At 47.5% G+C, this 23,476-nt stretch overlaps 2 protein-coding genes across 3 annotated transcripts in view; one reads left to right on the top strand and one right to left on the bottom strand.

Annotated features, from left to right (window-relative positions):
• Positions 1–228: 228 nt before the first annotated feature.
• Sfxn2 (sideroflexin 2) lies at positions 229–12,525 on the bottom strand. Its single transcript, NM_001013072.2, has 4 exons — positions 12,441–12,525; positions 4,543–4,727; positions 4,237–4,407; positions 229–1,892 (listed from the first exon to the last, which is right to left on the bottom strand). Exons 2-4 carry the CDS (start codon positions 4,701–4,703, stop codon positions 1,790–1,792), a joined length of 435 nt encoding a protein of 144 aa, NP_001013090.1. The 5' UTR covers positions 4,704–4,727; positions 12,441–12,525; the 3' UTR covers positions 229–1,789.
• A 340-nt stretch (positions 12,526–12,865) lies between these two features.
• Arl3 (ADP ribosylation factor like GTPase 3) overlaps positions 12,866–23,476 on the top strand; it is a 46,010-nt gene continuing 35,399 nt past the window's right edge. The window contains exons 1-2 of one of the 2 annotated variants that reach the window (NM_022700.2): positions 12,866–12,876; positions 23,109–23,252. In NM_022700.2, coding sequence (NP_073191.1) covers positions 12,874–12,876; positions 23,109–23,252 — 147 coding nt within the window. In that variant the 5' untranslated portion in view covers positions 12,866–12,873. Of the gene's footprint in view, positions 12,877–13,364; positions 13,448–23,108; positions 23,253–23,476 lie in introns of those variants that run through there. The other variant, XM_006231559.5, reaches the window with a different exon arrangement.

Here is a 23,476-nt window from a genome sequence, read left to right as displayed (position 1 = left end):
ACACACACCCAATTCCCACCACTCCGTGCCAAGCACCCTTGGTCCTCTTTTAGTGCATTAAACACACCACACGGTTTTCTGTCAGAACCAATGTATATTGCTGCTGCTCCCTGTTTAGAGAACCCTCCTGGCCTCCTACATGTTTGTATCCTTTTGCTGGCTAGAGTTTTATCTCAACTTGACACAAGCTAAAGTCTTAAGGTCAGGCTTTAGGGAAGCCATTGGGGCTTTTTTTTTTTTTTTTTTTTTTTTTTTTTTTTTTTTTTTGGAGGTGGGGACTGAATCCAGGGCCTTGTGCTTGCTAGGCAAGCGCTCTACCACTGAGCTAAATCCCCAACCCCGGGGCATTTTCTTGATTAGTGGTTGATGGGGCAGGGGACGGCCCAGCCCATTGTGGGTGCTGCCATCCCTGGGCTGGTGGTCCTGGGTTCTATGAGAAAGCACACTGAGCAAACCAGAGGGAGCAAGCCAGTAAGCAGCGCCCCTCTATGGCTTCTGCATCAGCTCCTGTCTACTGTCCTGCTTGAGTTCCTGCTCTCCCTGCTTTGGGTGATGAACTGTGAGTGAAACAAACCCTTTCCTCCACAGGTTATTTTTCATGATGGTTTCACTGCATGGACTTCCCCAGGGGCCAGTCTGAACAGATCTCCAGTCCAACCACTCGTCTCCATGACCACAGCAAAGTCAAGCTGAGGTCACTGTAGACTTTTTCATGTGTTTGGTTTGGTTTGGTTACTGAGCAGGATCTCAGCACATAGTCCTGGCTGGCCTAGAACTGCTATACAGAACAAGCTGGCCTTGAACTCACAGAGATCTGCCTGCCAGCCTGTTGGAAGATCTTTAAACAGAGCCTGCTATGTCTTACTCATCAGGGACTCTCAAGCCTCTGGGACCTTGCCTGGCATATAATTAACACTCAGCAAAATTCTGGGACTAGAGAGATGGCTCAGTGGTTAAGAGGACCCAGGTTCAATTCCCAGCTCCCACACCCAATGACTTATAACACCTGCAACTCCAACTGGAGGGTATCTAACTCCTTCTTCTGGCTTCTGCGCACACATGTGGTGATCAGTAACAAAACACACACACAAACAAAAGTAATCTTGGGGCAGGAGAGATGGTTCAGTGGTCAGGAGTACTGTTTTAATTTTGGTTTTAAGACAGGGTCTCACTGTGTAGCCCAGGCCGGACTGAAACTCACAGAGATCCTGCCTCTACCCCGTGAGTGCTGAGATTGAAAGTGTGAGCCACCATGCCCAGCTTGGTTTTTGTTTTCAGTTCTTATTTTTAAATTATGTGTGTGTGCATGTGTGCACATAGAGGTCAGGTCCCCCTGGAGCTGAGCACCGACCGGATCTGGGTGCTAGGAAGCTCTGGAAATGCAGGGCATGCCCTTAACTCCTGAGCCATCTCTAGGGCTCAAGAGCATTGGCTGCCCTTGCAGAGGACCCAGGTTGTGTTCCCAGCTCACATAGTGAGCTCACATCCACCCATAACTCCAGTTCCAGGGGATCCAATGCCCTCTTCTGATTTCTGCAGGCACCGGGTATGAATGAAGTGCACAAACAATAACACAAAATAAATAAATCTAAAAAGTAGAAATAAATATTTTTTTAAAAAAAGAAAAGAATACATTAGTCAAATGAATGGCTATCTTGACATAGTCTGGGGAAAAGACACTCTAAGTTGGTCTTACTATTTCAAACCCTGGGCACCTGCCCAGCGTGGGCCCCACTTCGAAAGAAAAGACAGAAGGGTTGCTCTGGGGAGGCGGAGGATAGCAGGTCTCCTACCTGACTGATGTGGGGGACACTGCATTCCGGTTGGTGTAGTTGACCAAGGCATTAAAGGATTGGTTCACCCACTGCCAGAAGACGACGGCAGGCATGGTCCTACAAACAAGGGAGGCAGGAGAGATAAAGAGGGGCCTAGGGTCTACTAGGCAACATAGCATCTGCAGCTTTCTAAGCTCTTCCTCTCACACGGGGTAAAATCCTGCTTTGTTTTTTCTTGGAATTTTTCTGCCCTTCCTGAGATAATCACTGTGTGTCCTGTTCCCATGACTCAAAATTCTTTCTCCCCAAACTGCTTCCCAATCTCCATCATGCTGCATCTCCAAAACGGCAGACCCTAAATTATTTAATCCCTGGCACCTGGACCAACAACTAACTAAATGAACACAGAGGAGTAGAGGACTTGGAGAAGGCAGGGAGGGGAGAGTCAAAGGTTGAAAGCTTATCCCCTTCCCAGCCGAGAAGAGCAAGAAAAGGCCTTCCCTTTTTCATTTGGGTGTCAAACATTTAAAACATAAATCAACTGTGGAAACTATACTTTAAGAATTTAGGGAGCTGGAGAGATGGCTCAGCTGGTTAAGAGCACTAACTGCTCTTCCATTGGTCCTGAGTTCAATTCCCAGCAACCACATGGTGGCTCATAACCATCTCTAATGGGATCCAATGCCTCTTCTGCTGTGTCTGAAGGCAGCTACAGTGTACTAGTATACATACAACAAATAATTTTTTTAAAAGAAAAAATTTAGGAGGAGCTGAGCACAGTGGCATGTGCCTTTAGTTCCAGCACAGGGGAGGTGGAGGCAGAAGGCAGAAGGCAGAAGGCAGAAGGCAGAAGGCAGAAGGCAGAAGGCAGAGGCAGAGGCAGAGGCAGAGGCAGAGGCAGAGGCAGAGGCAGAGGCAGAGGCAGAGGCAGAGGCAGGGGCAGAGGCAGGGGCAGAGGCAGGGGCAGAGACAGAGGCAGAGGCAGAGGCAGAGGCAGGGGCAGGGGCAGAGGCAGGGGCAGAGGCAGGGGCAGGGGCAGAGGCAGGGGCAGAGGCAGAGGCAGAGAGGCAGAGGCAGAGAGGCAGAGGCAGAGAGGCAGAGGCAGAGAGGCAGAGGCAGAGAGACAGAGGCAGAGAGGCAGAGGCAGAGAGACAGAGGCAGAGGCAGAGGCAGAGGCAGAGGCAGAGGCAGAGGCAGAGGCAGAGGCAGAAGCAGAGGCAGAGGCAGAGGCAGAGGCAGAGGCAGAGGCAGAAGCAGAGGCAGGGGCAGGGGAAGAGGCAGGTGGTTCTCTCTGAGTTTGAGGTTTAGCCAGTTCCAGGCCATCCAGAGTTACATTGTGATACTCTGTCTCAAAAATAAAGCAATATCAACAAACAAGAAAGAACTTCGGAGGCTGGTAAACTGCTAGATGAGGAAAGACCCTGAGTTCTAGCCCCAGGTCCTAGGTCTCACCGAAAGAGAAACTTTGGCTGTTAAATTGCCCTTTGACCTCAAACTTAAGAGATCTACCTGCCTCTGCCTCCAAGTGCTGGGATTAAGAAGCAAACCACCACCACCTGGCAAAAGTTTTGTTGTTTAAAAAAAAAAAACACGGGGCTGGAGATTTAGCTCAGTGGTAGAGCACTTACCTAGGAAGCGCAAGGCCCTGGGTTCGGTTCCAGAAAAAAAAAGAACCAAAAAAAAAAAAAAAAAAAAGAAGGAAAGAAAGAAAGAAAGAAAAAACACTTATTTGGGCTGGAGAGCTGGCTCAGTGGTTAAGAGCATTGACTCTGTTCCAGAGGTCCTGAGTTCCATTCCCAGCAACCACATGGTGGCTCACAACCATCTGTAATGGGATCTGATGCCCTCTTCTGGTGTGTCTGAAGACAATGTATTCACATATATACAATAAATATTTTTTTAAGTGTATCTTCCCACTTCAAATTATTAAAAAAAAAAAAAGACTTACTCCTTTAATTCAATTACTATAGGGGCAGGGGCAGAGGGGCAGAGGGGCAGAGGGGCAGAGGGGCAGAGGGGCAGAGGGGCAGAGGGGCAGAGGGGCAGAGGAGCAGAGGGGCAGAGGGGCAGAGGGGCAGAGGGGCAGAGGCAGGTTGAATTTCCTTGAGTTCAAAGTCAACCTAATCTACATAGAGTTCTAGGTCAGCCAAGGCTACACAGTGAGACTCTCAAAACAGTAAACTAATAATACCCCTCAGGATGCCTAGCGGACTGAGCACTCAGGCCTGACTGCATCACCATGAGGCCCCTGCAGTAGTTCTGAGTGAGGTCATGAACAGTCACTTCGCTTCGCTTCAGGAGTCCCACCTAGCAAAGGCGGATGACAGAGCACCTGTGTGTGTGATTGAGAGGGGAAAGGCCATTCCCACGAAGAGCTTACTTAGCATGGTGCCCGGGATCTGGGAAGTGACTGATGGAGGACTGTCATTACAGCTTAGCCCTCCTCCATCTTGGGACTCACCTGTAGAACTGGAGCATGAAACCTGTGATGATCATGCCACCAGGGACCTGGAAGGACATCCGCCCGATGACATTCATCTTCTCCCCAGTGTCAGGGTGGAAGGCGGAGTCATAAAGCTTCTTAGCATACAGGAGCTGCTCCACCTGAGTGCCAGGGGGCATTAGTCCCATCCTGTCACCCAAGGACAACATCAGTGACACCCTGACCTGATGCCTGCCTCCTGCCTCCCCGTGCTTCTCCTGACTTCCTGAGACCTTTGCCAGCTCCCCCAGCCCCAGCTTCTCCCTCCCCTGACCACGTCCTCACCTGCTCTTCTCCACCACCGACTTGGCCCAGTCCAGCTCCTGCTCTGACACAAACACAGTTCGAGGATCTGTGATGTTAAAAAAGTGCTTCACGCGCCCCAGGAAAGTGCACTGGTCCCAGCGGGGAGCATCGATGTTAAAGCCAGACAGATCGACTTCCATATTGTTCAAACACAAACTACAGACCTAAGAAACAAAGAAAGAGTGAGAGTTGATCCCTCAATCAGTTTTCCTGAGGCCCCGGCAGTCAGGGACCCTAAGCATCCCCTGTGATGATCTAGGGGCCCGATGAATGGTGATGAAACTAAGCAACTGCCAACAAGGTTTCCTGGTCCACGTCACTAGCCAGCCTTGTGCGTGATCACACTAAGGGAGACGGTGTCTGCCACAGAGGAGCTCAGTCTGACTCAGCAATAAGAATTCATCAGAACTAGCGTAATATCCCCTGTACTAGCAGGGAAACAGGAAGCAGGTATTCTGAAATAGAAGCCCTCTGCTTTCACCAACTGCCTGCATTGAAACTCTTTACCAGTCTAACCACCACAGCAGCAAGAGTGCGAGGTGGCTAGACACATTGTCTGTAGTCAGGAAGCAGAGGATCCAGTCTCCCACAGCTCCCCACCTCACCTAAGGGGGCTGGGGAGTGGGCCCCAGAAGCATCTGTGGAAAGGACAGGACACGGGTTCAGACTTGTCTGATCTCAGCAGCGTTCTAAGGCCTTGGCATACCAGTTGGATGCCTGTTACTTTTACATGTTGGACGCCTGGAAATGCAAAAGGGCAGTTCTAATTCTACTGCGTGTTCAAGAAGTAGTCTGGCTCCTTCCATCCATAGCTGTGGTGGTCCCTGTGCACCAGGGTAGCCAAACTTGGGAAAACAGTTCCCGAGTGGCTGGCTGTCTTACACTGCAGGGGCTCTCTCCTCTCAACTGGATCTGCATTTCCACAAAGAGGAGCCTTGGGTGGCTACATGGTCCACAGGACCTCTTTCTCATTACCCATCCCAGTGAAAAAGCGTGGGGGTTCTCTCTAATGGTACTGTCCCTTTCACAACTGTAGGTGCTTTCTCGAGTCTGGCCAGTGACCCTCTGCTTCCCATCTCTCCGCCAATGTAGGTCTAAAGTCAGTGAGCAGGAACCACGAGGCAGCCTAGATGTTATGCTGTGTTCAAACCTCCAGACTTCCCAGGTATGAGCTGAACACCTATTACCGGCCAGGATGGAACACAGATGACCTCTGTGACCTCTGATCCTGTTCCCAGTAGGGTCCTTGCTTCCTTCCGGAAGCTCCAGAGTCAGGTTTCCGCCATCTGCATTTCTCTTTTTTTTTTTTTCCGGAGCTGGGGACCGAACCCAGGGCCTTGCGCTTCCTAGGTAAGTGCTCTACCACTGAGCTAAATCCCCAGCCCCTCTCTTAACTTTTTCTCGTTTCAAACTCCAACCAAAACGGCCCACTGGGTTCTGCTGACAACACTGGAGAGCTTTCATAGCCCATGGCTCCAAACTTACCCATCCACAGTACTCCTGAAGGCCTAAAGCCTGCAAGCCCTGTGATCAGGTGGAACACGGCAAGAGCCCCTCTCCTTACAGTTCTGGGGTTACTTCCTTGTGGCAGCAACAAGACAACGTATGAACGTTGGGAGGGAGATGGGGGTATTTGGGCTCATGGTTCATATGAATGCATCCCTTGGAGGTGAGGAAGGCCCGGTGTTAGAATGAGGCGACCGGGAACACTGTGTCTGCATCAGGAAGCAGTGAGAGACAAAGCTGGTGCCCACCTAGTTTCACTCTAGGACCTAAGCCCATGGGTTGGTATTTAAAGTGGGTCCTACCCAGTCAATCCTCTCTGGAAATCCTCTCCGCCCCCCACAGGCACGCTCAGCAATGTTTCTCCTAAGTGGTTTTAAATGCAGGGCGACCTGCTGCGGATATGGGTAGCCACCCTGCGAGAGTTATACCTTCTGCCCTGGATTTTCAAGGGCCAGCAAGAGCTCATGTAGCGCCATACCGCTTCCAAAGGCACGGCCCCTCTCTCAGGGTAAACCCATCCCAGGGCGCCCTGCTCTTCACAAAGAAAAGAGAACTCTCCCCCGTGGCTCCTGCAGGCAAGCTGAGAGTGAAGATTTGCCATCACGGAGGACAGCTTGACTGAGCTCAAGAGAGCAAATTGCCACGCTCCCAATACACCCACAGGTACATGTAGGATGATGTCATTATGCAGCAAGGCGGGTCCAGGGTAGGCAAGGCGTATCATTGGATGACAAGGAAAAATAGGCGGGGAAAAGTGGAGGGAGGAGGAGCGAAGTGAAAGTTGGAGATCACGAGGAAGATGATTCCGATCCAGGTGGTCTAGGTCAATTTTATCTTGTCTAGGTGGGCGGTTTCTATCTTTATTAATTGGCAGTGAGTTTATTTTGTGGATGTATTGAAGATTGAGAATTTAACACATAAATGTGATTGTTAGGTTACAGTTTGTTGAGTCGTGATTTTACCGGGTTGGGAATTTTTAACTACCAGGGGGCGGTTGCTAGGAGTGTGGGCATCGTCCATGGCAGGAAACTGAGATAGGCCAGCTGCTGCTGGATTTCTAGAGCCTAGCTGGAACCAGAGAGTTCGCGGCTAGCAGAGAGCTGGCAGGAGAGATACTAATCTGAGATAAACTAGCACTAGTTCAAATGGCCCGCCAGAGCCAGAACTGGCCAGAGAATGCGACCACCAGGGTATACACGGGAACAGGTTCCGCCCCCTTTTTATTTTTACTGCAAAATGTACACATGCCACCAATACTCCTACATGTGCAATGCACATCTACAGAGTGAACCCTCTCTGGTATCTCCTCCCACCTTCAACTTAACATTACAAAGTCCTCTGCCTTTCATACAAAAGCCCCTCCACCAGGATGTGGCAGTCACATGCTGAAGTATGCAGGTGGCTTTGGCTAAAGTATGCTGATGGCTTTTGCTTTCCGTACTATTTATTTGCATGTCTGTTTTTTTTTTTATTTGGAGAGGGGGAGGTGCATGCCGTGTGGAGGTTCAGGGAGCAGCTTGTGGGAATCAAGTCTTTTCCTTCCCCTCTGTGGGTCTTGGGAATTGGGCTGAGGTTATCACTTTTGCTTCCTTTACAGAGGTCAGGAGAGAATGCACACAGTGCTTGGTTTTTTTAAATATGTTTATTTATCATATGTATATGAGTACACTGTAGCTGTCTTCTGACACACCAGAAGAGGGCATCAGATCCCATTACAGATGGTTGTGAGCCACCACGTGGTTGCTGGGATTTGACCTCTGGAGGAGCAGTCAGTGCTCTTAACTACTGAGCCATCTCTCCAGCCAGTGCTTGGTTTTTAAAAGTAAATCATAAGGTTCCTCCCAAAATTTACATCATGTATCTGAAACATCTCCCCACAAAGGGCATTGTTGGCTGACTCCTTCAGGGATAACTCAGGTCTTCGATTCTGAGCCCTCACACAGCGTCCTGCCCTTCCTCACAGCATCATGGGCTTTTGTCATTCAAAAATGTATGTAACATCTGCTTCCCCCAGACTGTGAAGTTCATTAGTACTGTAACCACGTCTGTATCACACATATGCCCTCCAAAAACGTACTATGGGATAGATGTTACAATTTATCTTGGGTCCTCTTGATCTCAAGGATGGCACTTCTAAGTCAAACTCAGGCTTGCCTTGGTCACACAGTAAGAGTATGTCTGCTTCCCTGAAGCTACACACTGTCAATCCCACCAGTACCAAGCCATATGAGGTCTCTTGGTTTTGTCCACAGTTACGCTCCCACACAAGCTACAAGTAGTCCTTCTTACAGTAGCCACTGTATACAAGCATGGCCCACACCAAACACTTCTGGCAGAGAAAGGTGAACATCAAGCCAACCCAGGCTGAAAAATCTAACGCAAGGTCACAAGGCTGTGACTCTAACTCACCCGGAGAGGTCCTCTGCCTGCTACAATCTATTTCCCACCTTAAAAAAGAAAAAGAAGGAGCTGGAGCGATGTCATCTGTAACATGTCATCAGGTAGAGATGTGCATCAGTAATCCCCATGCTGGGGTAGGAAAGTGGGGGGGCCAAGAAGAAGATTCTAGGACTCCACCATCCAGCCAGTCTAACTGAACAAGCTCGAGGTTCAGTGAGAGACCCTGACTCGAGACTGGATCTATCTGATGTTCATTTTTATAGCAGCAGGAGCTCTGGTTGTGGGGAAAGGGATTGAAGAAGACACCCACTGTCTCCACATGCACACACTCACACAAACACATGCATAACTCACTAAATAAACAAAGAAATCCAGAAATGGAAGCACATGTCAGAAACCCCCATGTTTGAGAGGCAAAGACACGAGGATCAAGAGTTCAGAACTGGGCTCGAGAGACAGTATCTTAGTTATTATGATCTAATGCTATGAAAAGACGCCATGCAGGAGTTTTTGTCTGTCTTTGGTTTTTGAAGACAGGGTCTCTTTATGAAGCCCTGGATGTTCTGGAACTCACTCTATAGACCAGGCGTGGCCTCAAACTCACAGAGATTTGCCTTCCTTTGCCTCTCTCTCATGAGCACTGGAATTAAAGGCATGTGCCACCACCACCCAGCTGACTATAGCATCTTTTAAAAGAAAGCATTTAATAGGAGGCTTGCTTACAGTCTCAGAAGTTTAGTCCATGACCACCAAGTAGGAAGGCTGGCAGGCATGGTGCTAGATCAGTAGCTAAGAGCTTACATCCCGATCCACAGGGAGCTGGTGAGAGGAGACTGAGCCTGGCATGGGGTTTTTGAAACCTCAAAGGCCATCCCAATGACACACCTCCTCCAACAAGGCCACGCCTCCTAATCCTTCCTAAACAGTTCCACCAACTGAGAACTAAACATTCAAATATATGAGCCTATGGGGGTCATTCTCACTCATACCACCACAGATGACTCAGGTAATGCCCTTGCAGAGGGCCCCAAGAGTTCAGTTCCCAGCATCCACGTGATGGTTCCTGCAAACATCTGACTCCAATACCAGGGGATCTAAAACCTCTTGACCTCTGTGAACACCAGACACTCAGGCAGTACACAAAGAGGCAGGCAAATACTTATATACAAGTCAAAGAAGGCTGAGCACAGCGGCACACCCCCCTAGTAATCTGAAAACTTGGGAGGCAGAGTCAGCTGGATCTCTGTGAGTTCAAGGAGAGCCAAAGCTACATATTGAGACTCTGTCTCAAACAAACCAAAACCAACCAACCAAATAAATAAAATAAAATGTTTCTTTGTTTTAAAACAAGTTCAGACAAATCTGGGTGATACATTGAAACAACCTGGGGGTGGGGGGGGGGGAGCCTGTTCACTCTCCAGAAATACAGTGGTGAAAGGAGGAAACAGACTCCAGCAAGTAGTCCTCTGACCCCACTCACAGGGTGTCAATCAACTCAGCCGCCCCGATGTCTATTAGCATACCAAAGTGTCTGCTGGCCTTCACCTCACTCATTCCCTGTGGCTCCTCCCAGCTCTTCTCACCCCACCCCTATCCTCAGCTCACTAGAAACAGCTTTCTTTCCTCTAGCTTCTCAGTCCTATAGAACACCACTCCTCACCCAGGCCCCCACCGCACCCCACCTCCCTCACCACAGAGAGAGAAGAAAAAAATAATAAAGCAGACTAGTAGTAGTCTTTGCAGAGAAAGCTCATCTCCTCTAGCAAGCGGTACCAAAGCTCAAAACAGAACCATAGGCATAGTTCTAAGATAGAATACTTGTCCTGTAGGCACTAGGCCTTGGGAGATCCAGGCAGCTCAAAACTCTGCAAGACCAGACCAAAGACCACTGACACAGTAGCCTACTCTCTGTCAGGTTGCCTAGAGCAAGCAGGAGAATGACAGTAATAATTAAACCAGTAGGATCAGGCCCATGTTTCCAGACACTCATCTGACTCCAAGGTGACAGTGAAAACGGATACCATACCACCAGAGAGGAATCTGAATGTGACCTTTCCCATAAAAGAGCCCCACTGTGGAGACCAATAGATTAGTAGATAAATGGGAGGGGGCTCTCTAATCTAACCACGCACCTTGGGCCTCTGCTTTCTCTTTCTTTTCATTTTTTTTTTTTTTTTGTTTTGTTTTTTTGAGACAGGGTTTCTCCATGTAACCCTGCCTGTCCTAGTAGACCAGGCTGGCCTCAAACTCAGAAACCTAGATGCCTCTGCCTCCCAAGTGCTGGGATTCAAGGCATGCATCACCACCACCTGTCTAGATTAGTCAAGATTCGGGATTGGCATTTTTTTTTCTCCAAGGATCTGATACAAGTATGCAGGCAGCAGATGTTCTGATAGTTTTAAAAACTTTGAGGGAGAAATGGCTCGGCAGTTAAGAGCAATTGCTGCTCTCACAGAGGACCTGGGTTCAATTTTCAGCACCCACATGATGACTGACAGCCATCCATAATTCCAGTTCCAGGGTACCAAAGACACATGTGGAGCATTACATACATGTAGACAAAACACTCATATACATAAAGCAAAAAAAAAATTTAAAGGTTTTATAAAAAGTACTTTACTTGATTGTAAAAAGACCTGAAAACTAGCAGGGCATAGTGATTCACACTATGTACCAAGTACCCATGAGTACCCAGGAAGGAGGCAGATCTATGTAAATTTCAGGCTAGTGTGGTCTACATAGTGAGTTTCAGGCCAGCCAGAGTTACATAGTAAGAATCTGTCACAGGGGCTGGAGACATGGCTCAGAGGTTGAGAGCACTGACTGCTCTTCCAGAGGTCCTGAGTTCAAATCCCAGCAACCACATGGTGGCTCACAACCATCTGTAATGGGATCTGATGCTCTCTTCTGGTGTGTACTCACATACATAAAATAAACAAACTAAAAAAAAAAAAAAAAAAAAAAGAATCTGTCTCAGAACAATGACGACAATAAGCCTGAAAACCCATACTGGAAAAATCTGCTTTTGTTTCAGTAATCTTAACTAGGTTGGTGGAAGAGGTGAAGCCTGAAACCCGGATTAAACTATTAATAATATGTAGCCCTTTCTTTGCGACAGGAATTGCTCTATGTACTTGACATGCTCGGAAAGATAGGTAACTGGTACACGTGCATCAGCAGACATCCAGAGATACCACTTCTACCTAAACTATCAGCTGTTAGAAGAGTTCTCTGTTTACTAACAGATATAAACAGCTCTGAGGAGAGGGACGTAGTGTAGCTCAGTGGCAGAGAAGGCTTGCCTGCCCAGTACAAATCTCTGCCTCCTGAGTTCAGTCCTGGAGGGCAAACGGCATTCCTACCTGAGCCACAGTGTTTACAAGCAACACTATAAAATAAAGGGTTTACAAGTTAGTTCAAGTCCGGACTCTATCATCTACACCTAGGGCTGCAAGGAAATTAAACCTCGTATAAGAAACATTCCACTAGGAAGAATGCAATTTCCACGACGGCAGGTTGTACTCCAGTGTCAAGAACCCGACCTGCCACAAAGGTAAGGGTAACTTTCCAGTGGTCCCGCTTGCAGTCCAACATGGCTTTACCAAAATCCAGAGGATCCCAGACAATTTAACACTCCCGATGCCGGCTAACCTCAATGCTAGGGACTGGTTCCTAACCTGCCTATCGCCCTCTCTCAGGGGACCTCCCCCAACCCAGCAGAAATCACCTATCCTGGAGATAGACACTCAGCCCACAACTTCTGAGCCCTAAATCCTGACACCCGAAGACAACGAGGTTCAGAAGAGAGGAATCCACTGGAGCCCTGGTCCGTCCCTCCCGCCACGCGGCTTCTACAGATGCAAGTCCAGCACGCAGTGCCTGGCAGCCACCACAGAAGGGAGCCAGGCTCCCTTCGGAGGCGCGGGGAATAGGAGTAGCTGTGCTTTTGGCTTGCACTTGAGGACTCTTACCTGGTCCCAGAGGGGATGCAGCCCGCGACAGCCACCAGACGAAGCTGACTAGGAAAGCAGAACTGAAGTGTCGCGGCTAGGCCCGGGAACCACCCCCTCGCCCTACGCCCACCTTTCCGACCAATCACAGGCCACAGGCTCCGGCCAGCCACGTGGGCGGTTTTGCACCTCCCGCAGGCCCGCTCGCCAGCTCGCCCCGCCCTCCCGCCACTCCCGAGACCGCCTGCGCAATGGGCGGGTGCTTTGGCGCGCTTGCGCACTTTGGGTAGAGAGGAGCAGAACCCCGCCCCATCCCGCTGCTCTGCTCCTTCGCTGTGCGTGCGAGGGACGTCAGGGGCGGCGCCGCAGCAGTTACCCCTGGTAACGGGGGAGGCAGGAGGAGGAGGCGGAGGAGGAGGAGGAGGAGGAGGAGGAGGAGGGACTCGGCTTGAGGATGGTGAGTGTGGGGGCCCCGGCCCTTCAGAGCTGACCAGTCACCCCCCCCTCCTGTCCCCAGGCCCAGGGCGGGGCGCTGCTCTTAAAGCGGAGGAGGACGTGGGATGGAGCTCGCCTTGCTCTTTCGGGTTCTAGATCGGTTTCAGGGGCGAAGGAGGAGCCCCTAAAGTGGGCCTGGAGGGAGGCCTAGGCCTAGGGAGAAAGGAGGGGTTTGCGATGGATCCGAGGCGTGGAGAGGGTACTTTAGTGCTTCTCTGGCGGGGATGAAGCCTAGCACCATCATCTTTCTGGGATGAAGGCGGCTCTGGAACTGCGGAGATCAGGCCGGGCTCACAGGCTTAGATCATACTGCAGAGCCGACCTCTCGGAGCCTCGGGACTGTGGGGTCCATCTGAGACCCGGCCAAAAGTGGGAGAGGCGCAGCGCTACGGTCTTTGAGATCACCCTCGTGGCACCAGGGAGCTGTAACCTAGTTTTCCTTTCCTAGATGCTCGCGTCTCTGAGTGAGAGAGGTGTGTAGGGAGTAAGTCCCAGGACAATAAGAGGTACCGCTGGAGATGAATGTCCCTGTGGTAGGTGCGCTCCTGCAGTCCCAACTTAGTCGCTGAAAGTTCTGCGAAGGTCTAATGGTTGTTGACGACCGATTTTTCGTTCCGTATTTATTCCATGTTGATAGAAGCAAATGGTCTTCGCCTCAAATGAGAAATAGAGAGTGAGCATCAATTTGAAACAAGCCTGTTCTCCGTTAGCCATAATTAAGGCCTTTCCAAAGTGTAAGTTAGGGTGTGTGACAGATTTGACGGGAGACACTCAGTTCCTTGTTGATTTTTTTTAAATTATTATTTTATTTACATGTGTACCAGTGTTTACCCTGTGTGTATGTTTGTGCACCACGTGTGTGCCTGGTTCCTGCAGAGGCCAGAAGAGGGCTTTGATGGAGCTGGAGTTATGGATGTCTGGGAACCGTCATGTGGGGACTGAACATCATGAGCGTTACTGAACATCTATCTGCCCTCCTTGTTAATTTTATACGCGGTAGATGGAGTAAAAACGAAGTTACGGGGAAATTAATATTTTTAGAGCTAGTCAAAGAAAACTTGATTTTAAAGCACTTAGTTTTTTTTTGTTTGTTTGTTTGTTTGTTTTTCGGAGCTGGGGACCGAACCCAGGACCTTGCACTTGCTAGGCAAGCGCTCTACCGCTGAGCCAAATCCCCAACCCCGATTTTAAAACACTTAGAACAGGTTGGTTGGCTTACTAAAGCTCAGAGCCAGTTACTGTTGCTTCTCTCATACACCACATTATTTTTGTAAAAATTTGGGGCCGCTTCTGTTGACTTAAGCCTAGTACTAGGGGTATAGCTTACTGGGTAGAGGTTTGCTTAGCAAGCATGAAGTCCTGAGTAAAACCATAGATGGGCAGGGGCTAAATTACACATCTGTTTTGGTATAATTATTGATCGAGTAAATTTTGACCAAAAAAATTTACAATGTCAAATTATTTAGTAGAATTATTTAATCTTAGGTTGTCAATCACACTTCATGCTTGTTACATTTACAGTTATTTCTAACCTCAGGCTAAACAGATTTTAACAAGCATTTTCTTTTTATTATTTACATATGAGCTGCCCATTTAAAGGCTGGGATTGTCTTAACAAATGAGTGCAGATATAAATATTTACACAGAAAATAAACAGATTTGAGAAAGGGGCCCTGCAACCCCTGTAACCTCAGCACTTGGGAGGTAGAAGGAGGAGCAGGAATTCAAGACCAGCCTGGGCTACATAAGACTCTGTTTCGTAATGAGTAGGTAATTTTTAAATTAATGGAAATAATTAGAACTGCAATTAAAAGACCTTGCCAGGATGTGTGTGGTGGCTCCTGCCTGTAATCCCAGTCCTCTCCATGTTAAATTAAGAGGATCACCATGAGTTAAGAGGCCAACCTGGACTACAGTTTCAGGTCGGCCTCAGCTAGATGGAGACCCTGCCCCAACAGCCATCCCCTTAAAAGAAAGAAACACATGCCAAACCAGGAGAAAATAAATGAGAAACAGTTTACTAACTTTCTTCAGTTTTTCAATTAAGTAGAGTACATAATTTTATGACTGCTTAATTTATAATTATAGGTCACAGTAAATGAACCACTGCTTGTGTTTCTAGGTGCAAATTGGCACTGTATTTAAGTATATAACAAATTGACCGTGTATATACAGATAAATATATATATATATATACACACACATATATATATATATATATATATCTTAGTGTTTTGACTGCAAACATGTATGTACACCGTAGGCATGTCTTGTGTCCAAGGAGGCCAGAAGAGGGCATTGCATCCACTGAAGCTACAGTCAGTTTTGAGCCACGGTGTGGGTGTTGAGAACTGAACTCCAGTTCTCTACAAGAGCAGTGAGTGCTTTTTTTTTTTTTCTATGTTGAATATTTTGTCTACCTGTACATATATATACCACATGAATCCCTCATGCCTTCAGAAATTAGGAGAGGGCTTCGAATCCTTTGGAACTAGAGTTACAGGCAGTTGTGAGCCACCTTGTAGAGGCTGGGAATAAGACCTGGGTCCTCTGTAAAAGCAACAAGTGCTCTTAACCACTGAGCCTTCTCTCCAGTCCAAAACAATTTTTTAAAAAAACTATTGGATTTATTAATTTTATTTGATCTGTCTTTTGCCTGCCTGTATGTGTGTGCACCACATAATACTTGCCGCCTTCAGAGGAGAACACCAGAACCCTGGGCGCTGGGTTACTGCTGTGTGGGTGCTAGGAACTGAAGCACGGTCCTCTACGAGAGTAAATGGACTCTTTATTTTATGTATATGAGTACAGTGTAGCTGTCTTCAGACACTCCAGAAGAGGGTATCGGATCCCATTACAACATGTAGTTGCTGGGAATTTAACTCAGGACCTCTGGAAGAGCAGTCAGTGCTCTTAACCGCTGAGCCATCTCTCCAGCCCCCAAAACAAATGTGGTGGCACACACCTTTGATCCCTTCACTCATAAGACAGAAGCAGGTAGTTATCTGAACTAGAGGCCAGCCTGGTCTGCCAGGGTTATATTACGAAGACTACCCTCTCAATATCAGAGAGAGAGAGAGAGAGAGAGAGAGAGAGAGAGAGAGAGAGAGAGAGGCGCGCTAGGCAATACCTTTAGTTCCAGAACTTGGGGAGGGAGAAGCATGTGGATAGGGATCTCTGTGAGTTTTTAGGCCAGCCTAAAGAGATGGCTCAGTGGTTAAGAGCTACAGTGTTTCCAGGACAGCCAAGGCTATGCGGAGAAAAATCCTGTCTCAAAAAATCAAAACCATAAGGTAGGTGGTGGTGGCGCTGGCCTTTAATCTCAGCACTTGGGAGGCAGAGGCAGGGAAATCTGTGAGTTGGAGGCCAGCCTGGTCTATAGAGAGTTCCAGGACAGCAGGGGCTGCACAGAGAAAAACCAACAACAATAACAAACCCAAACAGAAAGAAGGAAGGAAGGAAGGAAGGAAGGAAGGAAGGAAGGAAAAGAAGGAAGGAGAAAAAAAGAAAGTAGGGCAAATTAGTTGAGATTATCTGATTTTACAAATTCATTTTTTCTTCAAACATATAAGTTATTTTTAGAACTGGAAATAGAACACTGGGTTTAAACAGTCAGTGTCATGTTTAAGTGTGTCATGTCTAGTATCCCATGAGCTCCTATGGTTAACTGTACAATTGAAAGTGAGTGATGGGCTGGAGAGATGGCTCAGAGGGTAAGAGCACTGACTGCTCTTCCAGAGGTCCTGAGTTCAATTCCCAGCAACCACATGGTGGCTCACAACCATCTGTAATGGGATCCGATGCCCTCTTCTGGTGTGTCTGAAGACAGCGACAGTGGACTCACATACATGACAAATAGATTTAAAAAAAAAAAAAGTGAGCGATGACAGACATAGTGGTACATGCCTTTAACCCAAGCATTTGAGAGGCAGGCACATCTCTGTGAGTTCAAAGCCAACCTGGTCTACATAGCAAGTTCCAGGACAGCCAGGGCTACATAGGGAAATCCTGTCTCAAAAAAATAAAAATGAAAAGAAGAAAGAAATAGACAAAGAGGAACTGGAGAGATGGCTCAGCAGTTAAGAGCACTGACTGCTCTTCCCGAGGTCCTGAGTTCAATTCCCAGCAACCACATGGTGGCTCACAACCATCTGTTATGGGATCTGATGTCCTCTTTTTTTCTTTCCTCAAAAGGAAAGAAAAGAAACACGGGACTGGGGGCTGGGGATTTAGCTCAGTGCTAGAGCGCTTACCTAGGAAGCGCAAGGCCCTGGGTTCGGTCCCCAGCTCCGAAAAAAAAGAACCAAAAAAAAAAAAAAAAGAAAAAGAAAAAAAAGAAACACGGGACTGGCAGAGGGGTTCTCTCCAGCTCTATACTTTAAAAACTTAACAGTGTTCTGAGCGGCTTCCGTGTGTTCTTCCTCACAGTGTCACCTTATTCAGTCCTCTCCCTGTTCCTCGTCAGAGTTCATCCTTCTCCCTTTCTGCGTGGAGTCAGGGCAGCTGAGCACAGTCTGAAGGTCGGAGCAACCTCCCGGTCATCAGGCTGATGTCAGCTGAGAGGGTCCCCACTCTTCCCGTCTTTATGTCCTCAGGAACAATCTTTGTCTTTATTTAGTAGAAAGATGATAAGAAAGAGAACAAAGTTTGACTGCAGTTGAGGCGTCTCAGTGGGTGAGGGGCTTGCCTCCAAGCCGATGGCCTGTGTTTATGGGATCCCCAGGATTCACATGCTGACTCAGGAGAACTAGCAGCCGACTTCCACAAGCACTGTGTACACTCACACACGAAATAAGTAAATAAGTATCATTTTAAAAAATAATTACAGGCTGGAGAGATGGCTCAGAGGTTAAAAGGCACTGACTGCTCTTCTAGAGGTCCTGAGTTCAATTCCCAGCGACCTCATGGTGGCTCACAACCATCTGTAATGGGATCTAATGCCCTCTTCTGGCTGCAGGCATACATGCAGGCAGAAGGCTGTATACATAATAAATACATCTTTAATAATAATAGTAATGATAATAATTACAAAAAAAGAAAACAATTTGAAGTTCTTTGTTTGAGGCCGATAGGAGCCTATTCAGAGGTAAAGTGAAATAGAAATCTGTCAGGTGTTTGTTTAAACTGGTTAGGGAAAGCTTGACAGTTTAGGGTTATAGTACTTAAAATGTAGCCGTTTGAGGCCACACACTGTTTTCATATTCCAGCACATTCCTCTACCCACACCCAGCCCCTCCACTTTGGTTTCTCTGTATGACCTAGTTTGTGTCTTTTGGGGTCAGAGCACCATGCCTCTGCCATGAATTGAGTATAATGGACTTTGAGGCAGATAAATTTCTGCAGTCCAAGCCAAGTGTGGAGGCACACGTCTTTAATCCCAGCACTCTGCAGATAGGAGCAAGCATATTTCTGAGTTCCAGGCTAGCCTGGTCTACACAGATGTTCCAAGATGGCTAGGGCTATGTAGAGAGAGACCTGTCAGTCAATCAATCAATCAATCAATCAATCAATCAATCAACAAGCAATAAGTAAGCAAGCAAGCAAGCGTTGTTGTCCATACATAGCACATCTCTTCGAGATCTGGTTGTAGCAAAGCTTGTTTAAATGTTTTGTGACTGAGTGCAGGTGCCTCTGCCCAGCACAGACGACCTATACCTGCTGATGAGTATCAACCTGCACAAAGACCACATCTGTTTTGCTCACTCTTCTGCTCTGAGCACATTGTGGGTGTTAATGACAGTTGAATGGTTGTTTGGGTCAAAATTACACTGTAAAAATTAACTTCATTGTCTTTATGCAGTAAAACTTAACCCCATCATGAATTCAGCTATTACTGAATGCTTCCTTTCACCTGACATTTAAAATGAGGCATGGCGTGGAGACGCACGCAAGCTCAGGGTGGAGTACCCTGCTCTCTTTCATGTAGCCTCTTAAATCAGCTTACCTTGTACCTTTCAAGCAGAACCCCCTAGCTATAAATATCCTCTTCCCTATTTAGCGAGCCCTGGTAATCCTGTGATCCTGTCCTGGATGCCGGGTTGACACAGTGCGAGGTGGCATCAGCACTTGTGTCCTGGGTTGGGCTGGAGATGCCATTTTCATTTCACTGGAAGGGAGAAAATATTAGCTAACTTTCCCTTTCTGTGTCATTTCACTTAGGTGAAGTATCTGATGTTACTGCCTAATAAGGAAGAGTGCTCATTAGAAATGAAAAGTAGTGTATTCTGTACTATTCGGTTACAAAAGGTGTCTATAGTTAGAACAGCTTTTGTCTTCTCTCAGCTGAACTCTACTCCGTTAATGAGTAGGAATTGGCGGGGGCAGGGGGGCGGGTGAGCTGGTGCACACCTTTAATCCCAGCTCCTGGGAAGCCCAGGCAGGATCGCTGTTGAGGCAGCCTGGTCTATATACTGAATTCCAGGCCAGCCAGGGCTACCTGGTGAACCCACTCTCAAAACAAAACAGAGATAAAGCAAGGGCTCAGGACGAAGCTTGGCGGTAGCACACCCACTGTGTGTGCAAAGCCCTGGTTCAGTTCCTCACGTGAGGAGAAAAGTTTGCTCACCTCAGCAGGACACCACAACAAAGTGTTTTTTCCTTAATTGTTCAGTTTCAGTGGTTATAAGTGTGTGAGAAAAACTTGGTCTCCAGGCAACAGTACATGTATCCTGTTATTTCTTTTTTAAGGTTTAACTTTTGCTTTTTAAATTATGTGTGTGTGGGTTAGTGCATCGTGCAGGTGCCCTAGGAGGCCAGAGGCATCAGATCCTGCTGGTGCTGGAGTTACAAGCAGTTGGAAGCCAATCCACATTGGTGCAAGACTCGAACCTGGGTCTTCTGCAAGAGCAGCATGCTCTCTTCCCAGCTGACTCACCTCTCAACCCTATTAAGTAGTTTCTTAGTGAGGAAGCACCTGAAACACCAAAAATGCAGACTGGAGACATGGCTCACAGTTAAGAGCACCGGCTGCCCTTCCGGACAGAGGCCCTGACAACCACATGGTGGCTCACAGCCATCTAGAATGGGACCTGATGCCCTCTGCTGGCACGAAGGTATATGTGCACATATGCACTCATGCGTAAAATACAAAAGAAAAACTGAAAATGCTGACTTTAAACTTTGTAAATAATAAAATATTTTCTGTAAAATGACAACAGGGTTTCCTTGACAATTTCTACACTAGGAGATAATTCATGAGTTTTACCCATGTCATTTAATGTGTTAATTTGATAAATTCCTATATTTTAGTGTATTTTAGAAGCTAAGATGACACTTTCTGTATGCAGTCAGGGCCTCAGGATGATTAGTTAAATGTTTTTTCTTGTTCTTGGTCATTTTAGATCCCAATCCTCATGGGGCCTGAAAGGATGTGCTATTAACGAACGAGTTCAATATAGCTAATAAGAATTGAAAACAGGGGTTGGGGATTTAGCTCAGTGGTAGAGCGCTTGCCTAGGAAGCTCAAGGCCCTGGGTTCGGTCCCCAGCTCTGAAAAAAAAGAACCAAAAAAAAAAAAAAGAATTGAAAACAGCCTTATTCCGGTGTTGACTGTGAACGTCTTGTATGTTCAGGGCTTGACTGAATGCCTGGGACAGTGTCTGAACCTGTTTCTTGTCTGCTTTCTTCTGCAACAGCTAATCTATGCTCTGTGATTCTCCTGTTGGGTTCCTATAAAGTTAGGTGGAGGTCAAGTGTTTGGGCCAATAGTAACTCAGGAGACTGCTCATAAACATGGCTTGAAAGAGGAATTGAATCAAGCCAGCCAGAGTTAAATGAGATGGAAATAAAAGCAAAAATATGCCCTTCCTTAAACAACAACAGCATCGTGCCCATCTTTTGTTAGCTTCGGACGTAGCCTAAACTTAATCCTTTATCCTAACCCTTAGGCATACATTTGTGTGTCTTACACGCATTTTCCTTTCTGCTGCTGGAAAAGGCTGAGGCATCGAGAAGTCACTGTGGTCCTCAGCAGCCCGGGGCAGGGATGGTGGGTGGGATCCAGAACCAGCATGGGGGCCACATCTGCCTGCACATTTCCACGTCATTGTCCAAAGACCTAATTGCTGAGAATTATTTCACAGAAATAGTGTTTGATCTTCACCAACAGACTGGCTCGAATCCTTGCCTAGTGCGGTGTGAATGAGAAACGCACAGTTTTGTGTAATTCTAAATTCTAAGACTCAGCTTGAAGGTTTCTGCTCTGGCTGGGAGAGTAAAGTATATGACCTTAAAACATCTTTCCATTCTTCTGTGTGTTTGTTGTGGGTTTCTCACTGTGTAGCCCTGGCTATCCTAGAACTCACTTGTAAACCAGACTGGCCTTGAATTCAAAGATCTGCCTGTCTCTGCTCCCTGAATGCTGAAACTAAAGGTATGCACCTGGTTTTGTTTTAAATTAATTTATTTATCTCTACATGGGCCTTGCTATTCTAGAACTCACCATGTAGACCACGCTGGCCCTGACTCATAGAGATCGTCCTGCCTCTACCTCCCAAGTATTGAGATCATTATATGTGAGCAGCACCGCTCCTGGCCCTTGATTCTTTTTGAGCCTCATTGGCCTGGGGTTGTCAGCGGTGGGACAGAATGGTAGCGTATAAACATCCTCTTACCCGTTTAATAAGAAAGAAAGCAGGGGGGCTGGAGAGATGGCTCAGCAGTTAAGAGCACCCGACTGCTCTTCCAGAGGTCATGAGTTCAATTCCCAGCAACCACATGGTGGCTCACAACCTAATCCCCAACCCTAAATAAATCTTTTTTAAAAATAATATTTTTAAAAAAATTATGTGTTCGCTTGCCTAGGAAGCGCAAGGCCCCCGCTCCGAAAAAAAAAAAATTATGTGTAGTACGTACCTTTAATCTCAGCACTTGGAAGGCAGAGGCATGCACATCTTGGAGTTAGAGGTTAGCCTGGTCTATGAAGGGATTCTCAGAACAGCCAGGGCTACCCAGAAAAATCCTATCTCAAAAACAAAACAAAACAAAACAACAACAACAACAACCAACCAAATCCAATAATAATAATAATACTGGTTATAATAATACTGGTTAGGTGGTGCTCAATAACGCCTTTCCTGATTACCTGGTTGTCCCACCTGATTACAGGGCTTGTCTGCGTCACATCCACAGAGCCTGTAAAGATGGTGAGGAGCATAAATGGAAGCACATAGAGCCTCACTGTAGAGCCCAGCTGCCGTTTCATACGGCCTATTCATGCCTTTGTTCAGCACCTTAAAATCCCATCCATCCCTCAGACGCGGTCTCTCTGTGTAGCCCTGGCTGTCCTGGAACTCACTCTAGACCAGGCTGGCCTTGAACTCATAGAGATCACCTGCCTCTGCCTCCCAAGTGCTGGGACTAAAGGTGTGCACCACCACCACTGGCTAAAAATGTTTTTCTTTTTTTAAGTGACTAAACGTTTGAGACTTACCATCATCCCACACTGAACTTCGTTACTTGGCCCCTCCTCTTGTTGTCACTTCCCAGGTCACCATCTTTATTCTGTTAGTAGCCTGCATACTCTTGGATCTCCCGTGAGCCTCACTCAGCGCACTCAAGCCTCAGCACAACGTCTTTGTGTTTGAGCCTTTTGCTGAGAATAGGCTTGGTCTGCCCACCTTAGCAGCTCTGTTTCCTGTCATAATGCCACTTTCCCCAGTGTACACAGAGTCCTTGCCATTCCTATTCTATGTCACTTAGGAACATTTCCAGTGTTTGCATGAGGGCTCTCTGCACAGAAAAAACAAAAACAAAAAACCCACCACCTTAGGATCCCACATTAGTTAGCCAGGGTGGATAATTCTGGTATCTGTCTCGTGCAGTGGCAAGAAGCTTTATTCTGGAAGTGGGGAAGTGTGAGTACTGACTAGGCTGACACGCTAAGCGTTCTGGTTGAAGTGTATGTCGAGGGCTTTAGGAACACGGGTGGGTAGCACTTCACAGCTGGGATGGCAGCCAAGCATGAGTTATGGGATGGGCAGGGACAAACCACGCTGCTTACCTCGTTGCTGCATTCCCCACACCACTAACGCCAAAGTTTGGAAGGCAGAAGCTTTGGAACCAGTGGCTGTGGAGTGGGTGGAGTTAAGCTGGTCATCCATAACCGAGACCAGAAGTCACAGCAGAAGTCATCCTGATGTCTGCTAATACCAGTCCCTGCCACCAAGTAACCTGTCTCTCTTGTGATTATTCCAGGGCTTGCTCTCTATTTTGCGCAAATTGAAAAGTGCACCAGACCAGGAGGTGCGAATCCTCCTCCTGGGCTTGGACAACGCTGGCAAGACGACCCTGCTGAAGCAGCTTGCATCTGAAGACATCAGCCACATCACACCTACACAGGTGAGCGCCCCTGGCTCCGGTGCTCTGTCACCAAGGAAGGTGAAAATAGCTGGCCCAGTTTGGTGTCTGTCACTGTGATAAAATGCTCTGACAAAAAGCAAGCTGGGGGCTGGAGAGATGGCTCAGTGGTTAAGAACACTGACTGCTCTTCCAGAGGTCCTAGTTCAGTTCCCAGCAACCACATGGTGGCTCACAACCACCTGTAATGGGATCTGATGCCCTCT

This window comes from Rattus norvegicus, chromosome 1 (assembly GCF_036323735.1).
Source record: "Rattus norvegicus strain BN/NHsdMcwi chromosome 1, GRCr8, whole genome shotgun sequence".
In the NCBI taxonomy this organism is placed as follows: Eukaryota; Metazoa; Chordata; class Mammalia; order Rodentia; family Muridae; genus Rattus; species Rattus norvegicus.
The sequence above is the reverse complement of the archived record's forward strand: the minus strand, read 5'-3'. Positions and strand labels throughout refer to the sequence as shown.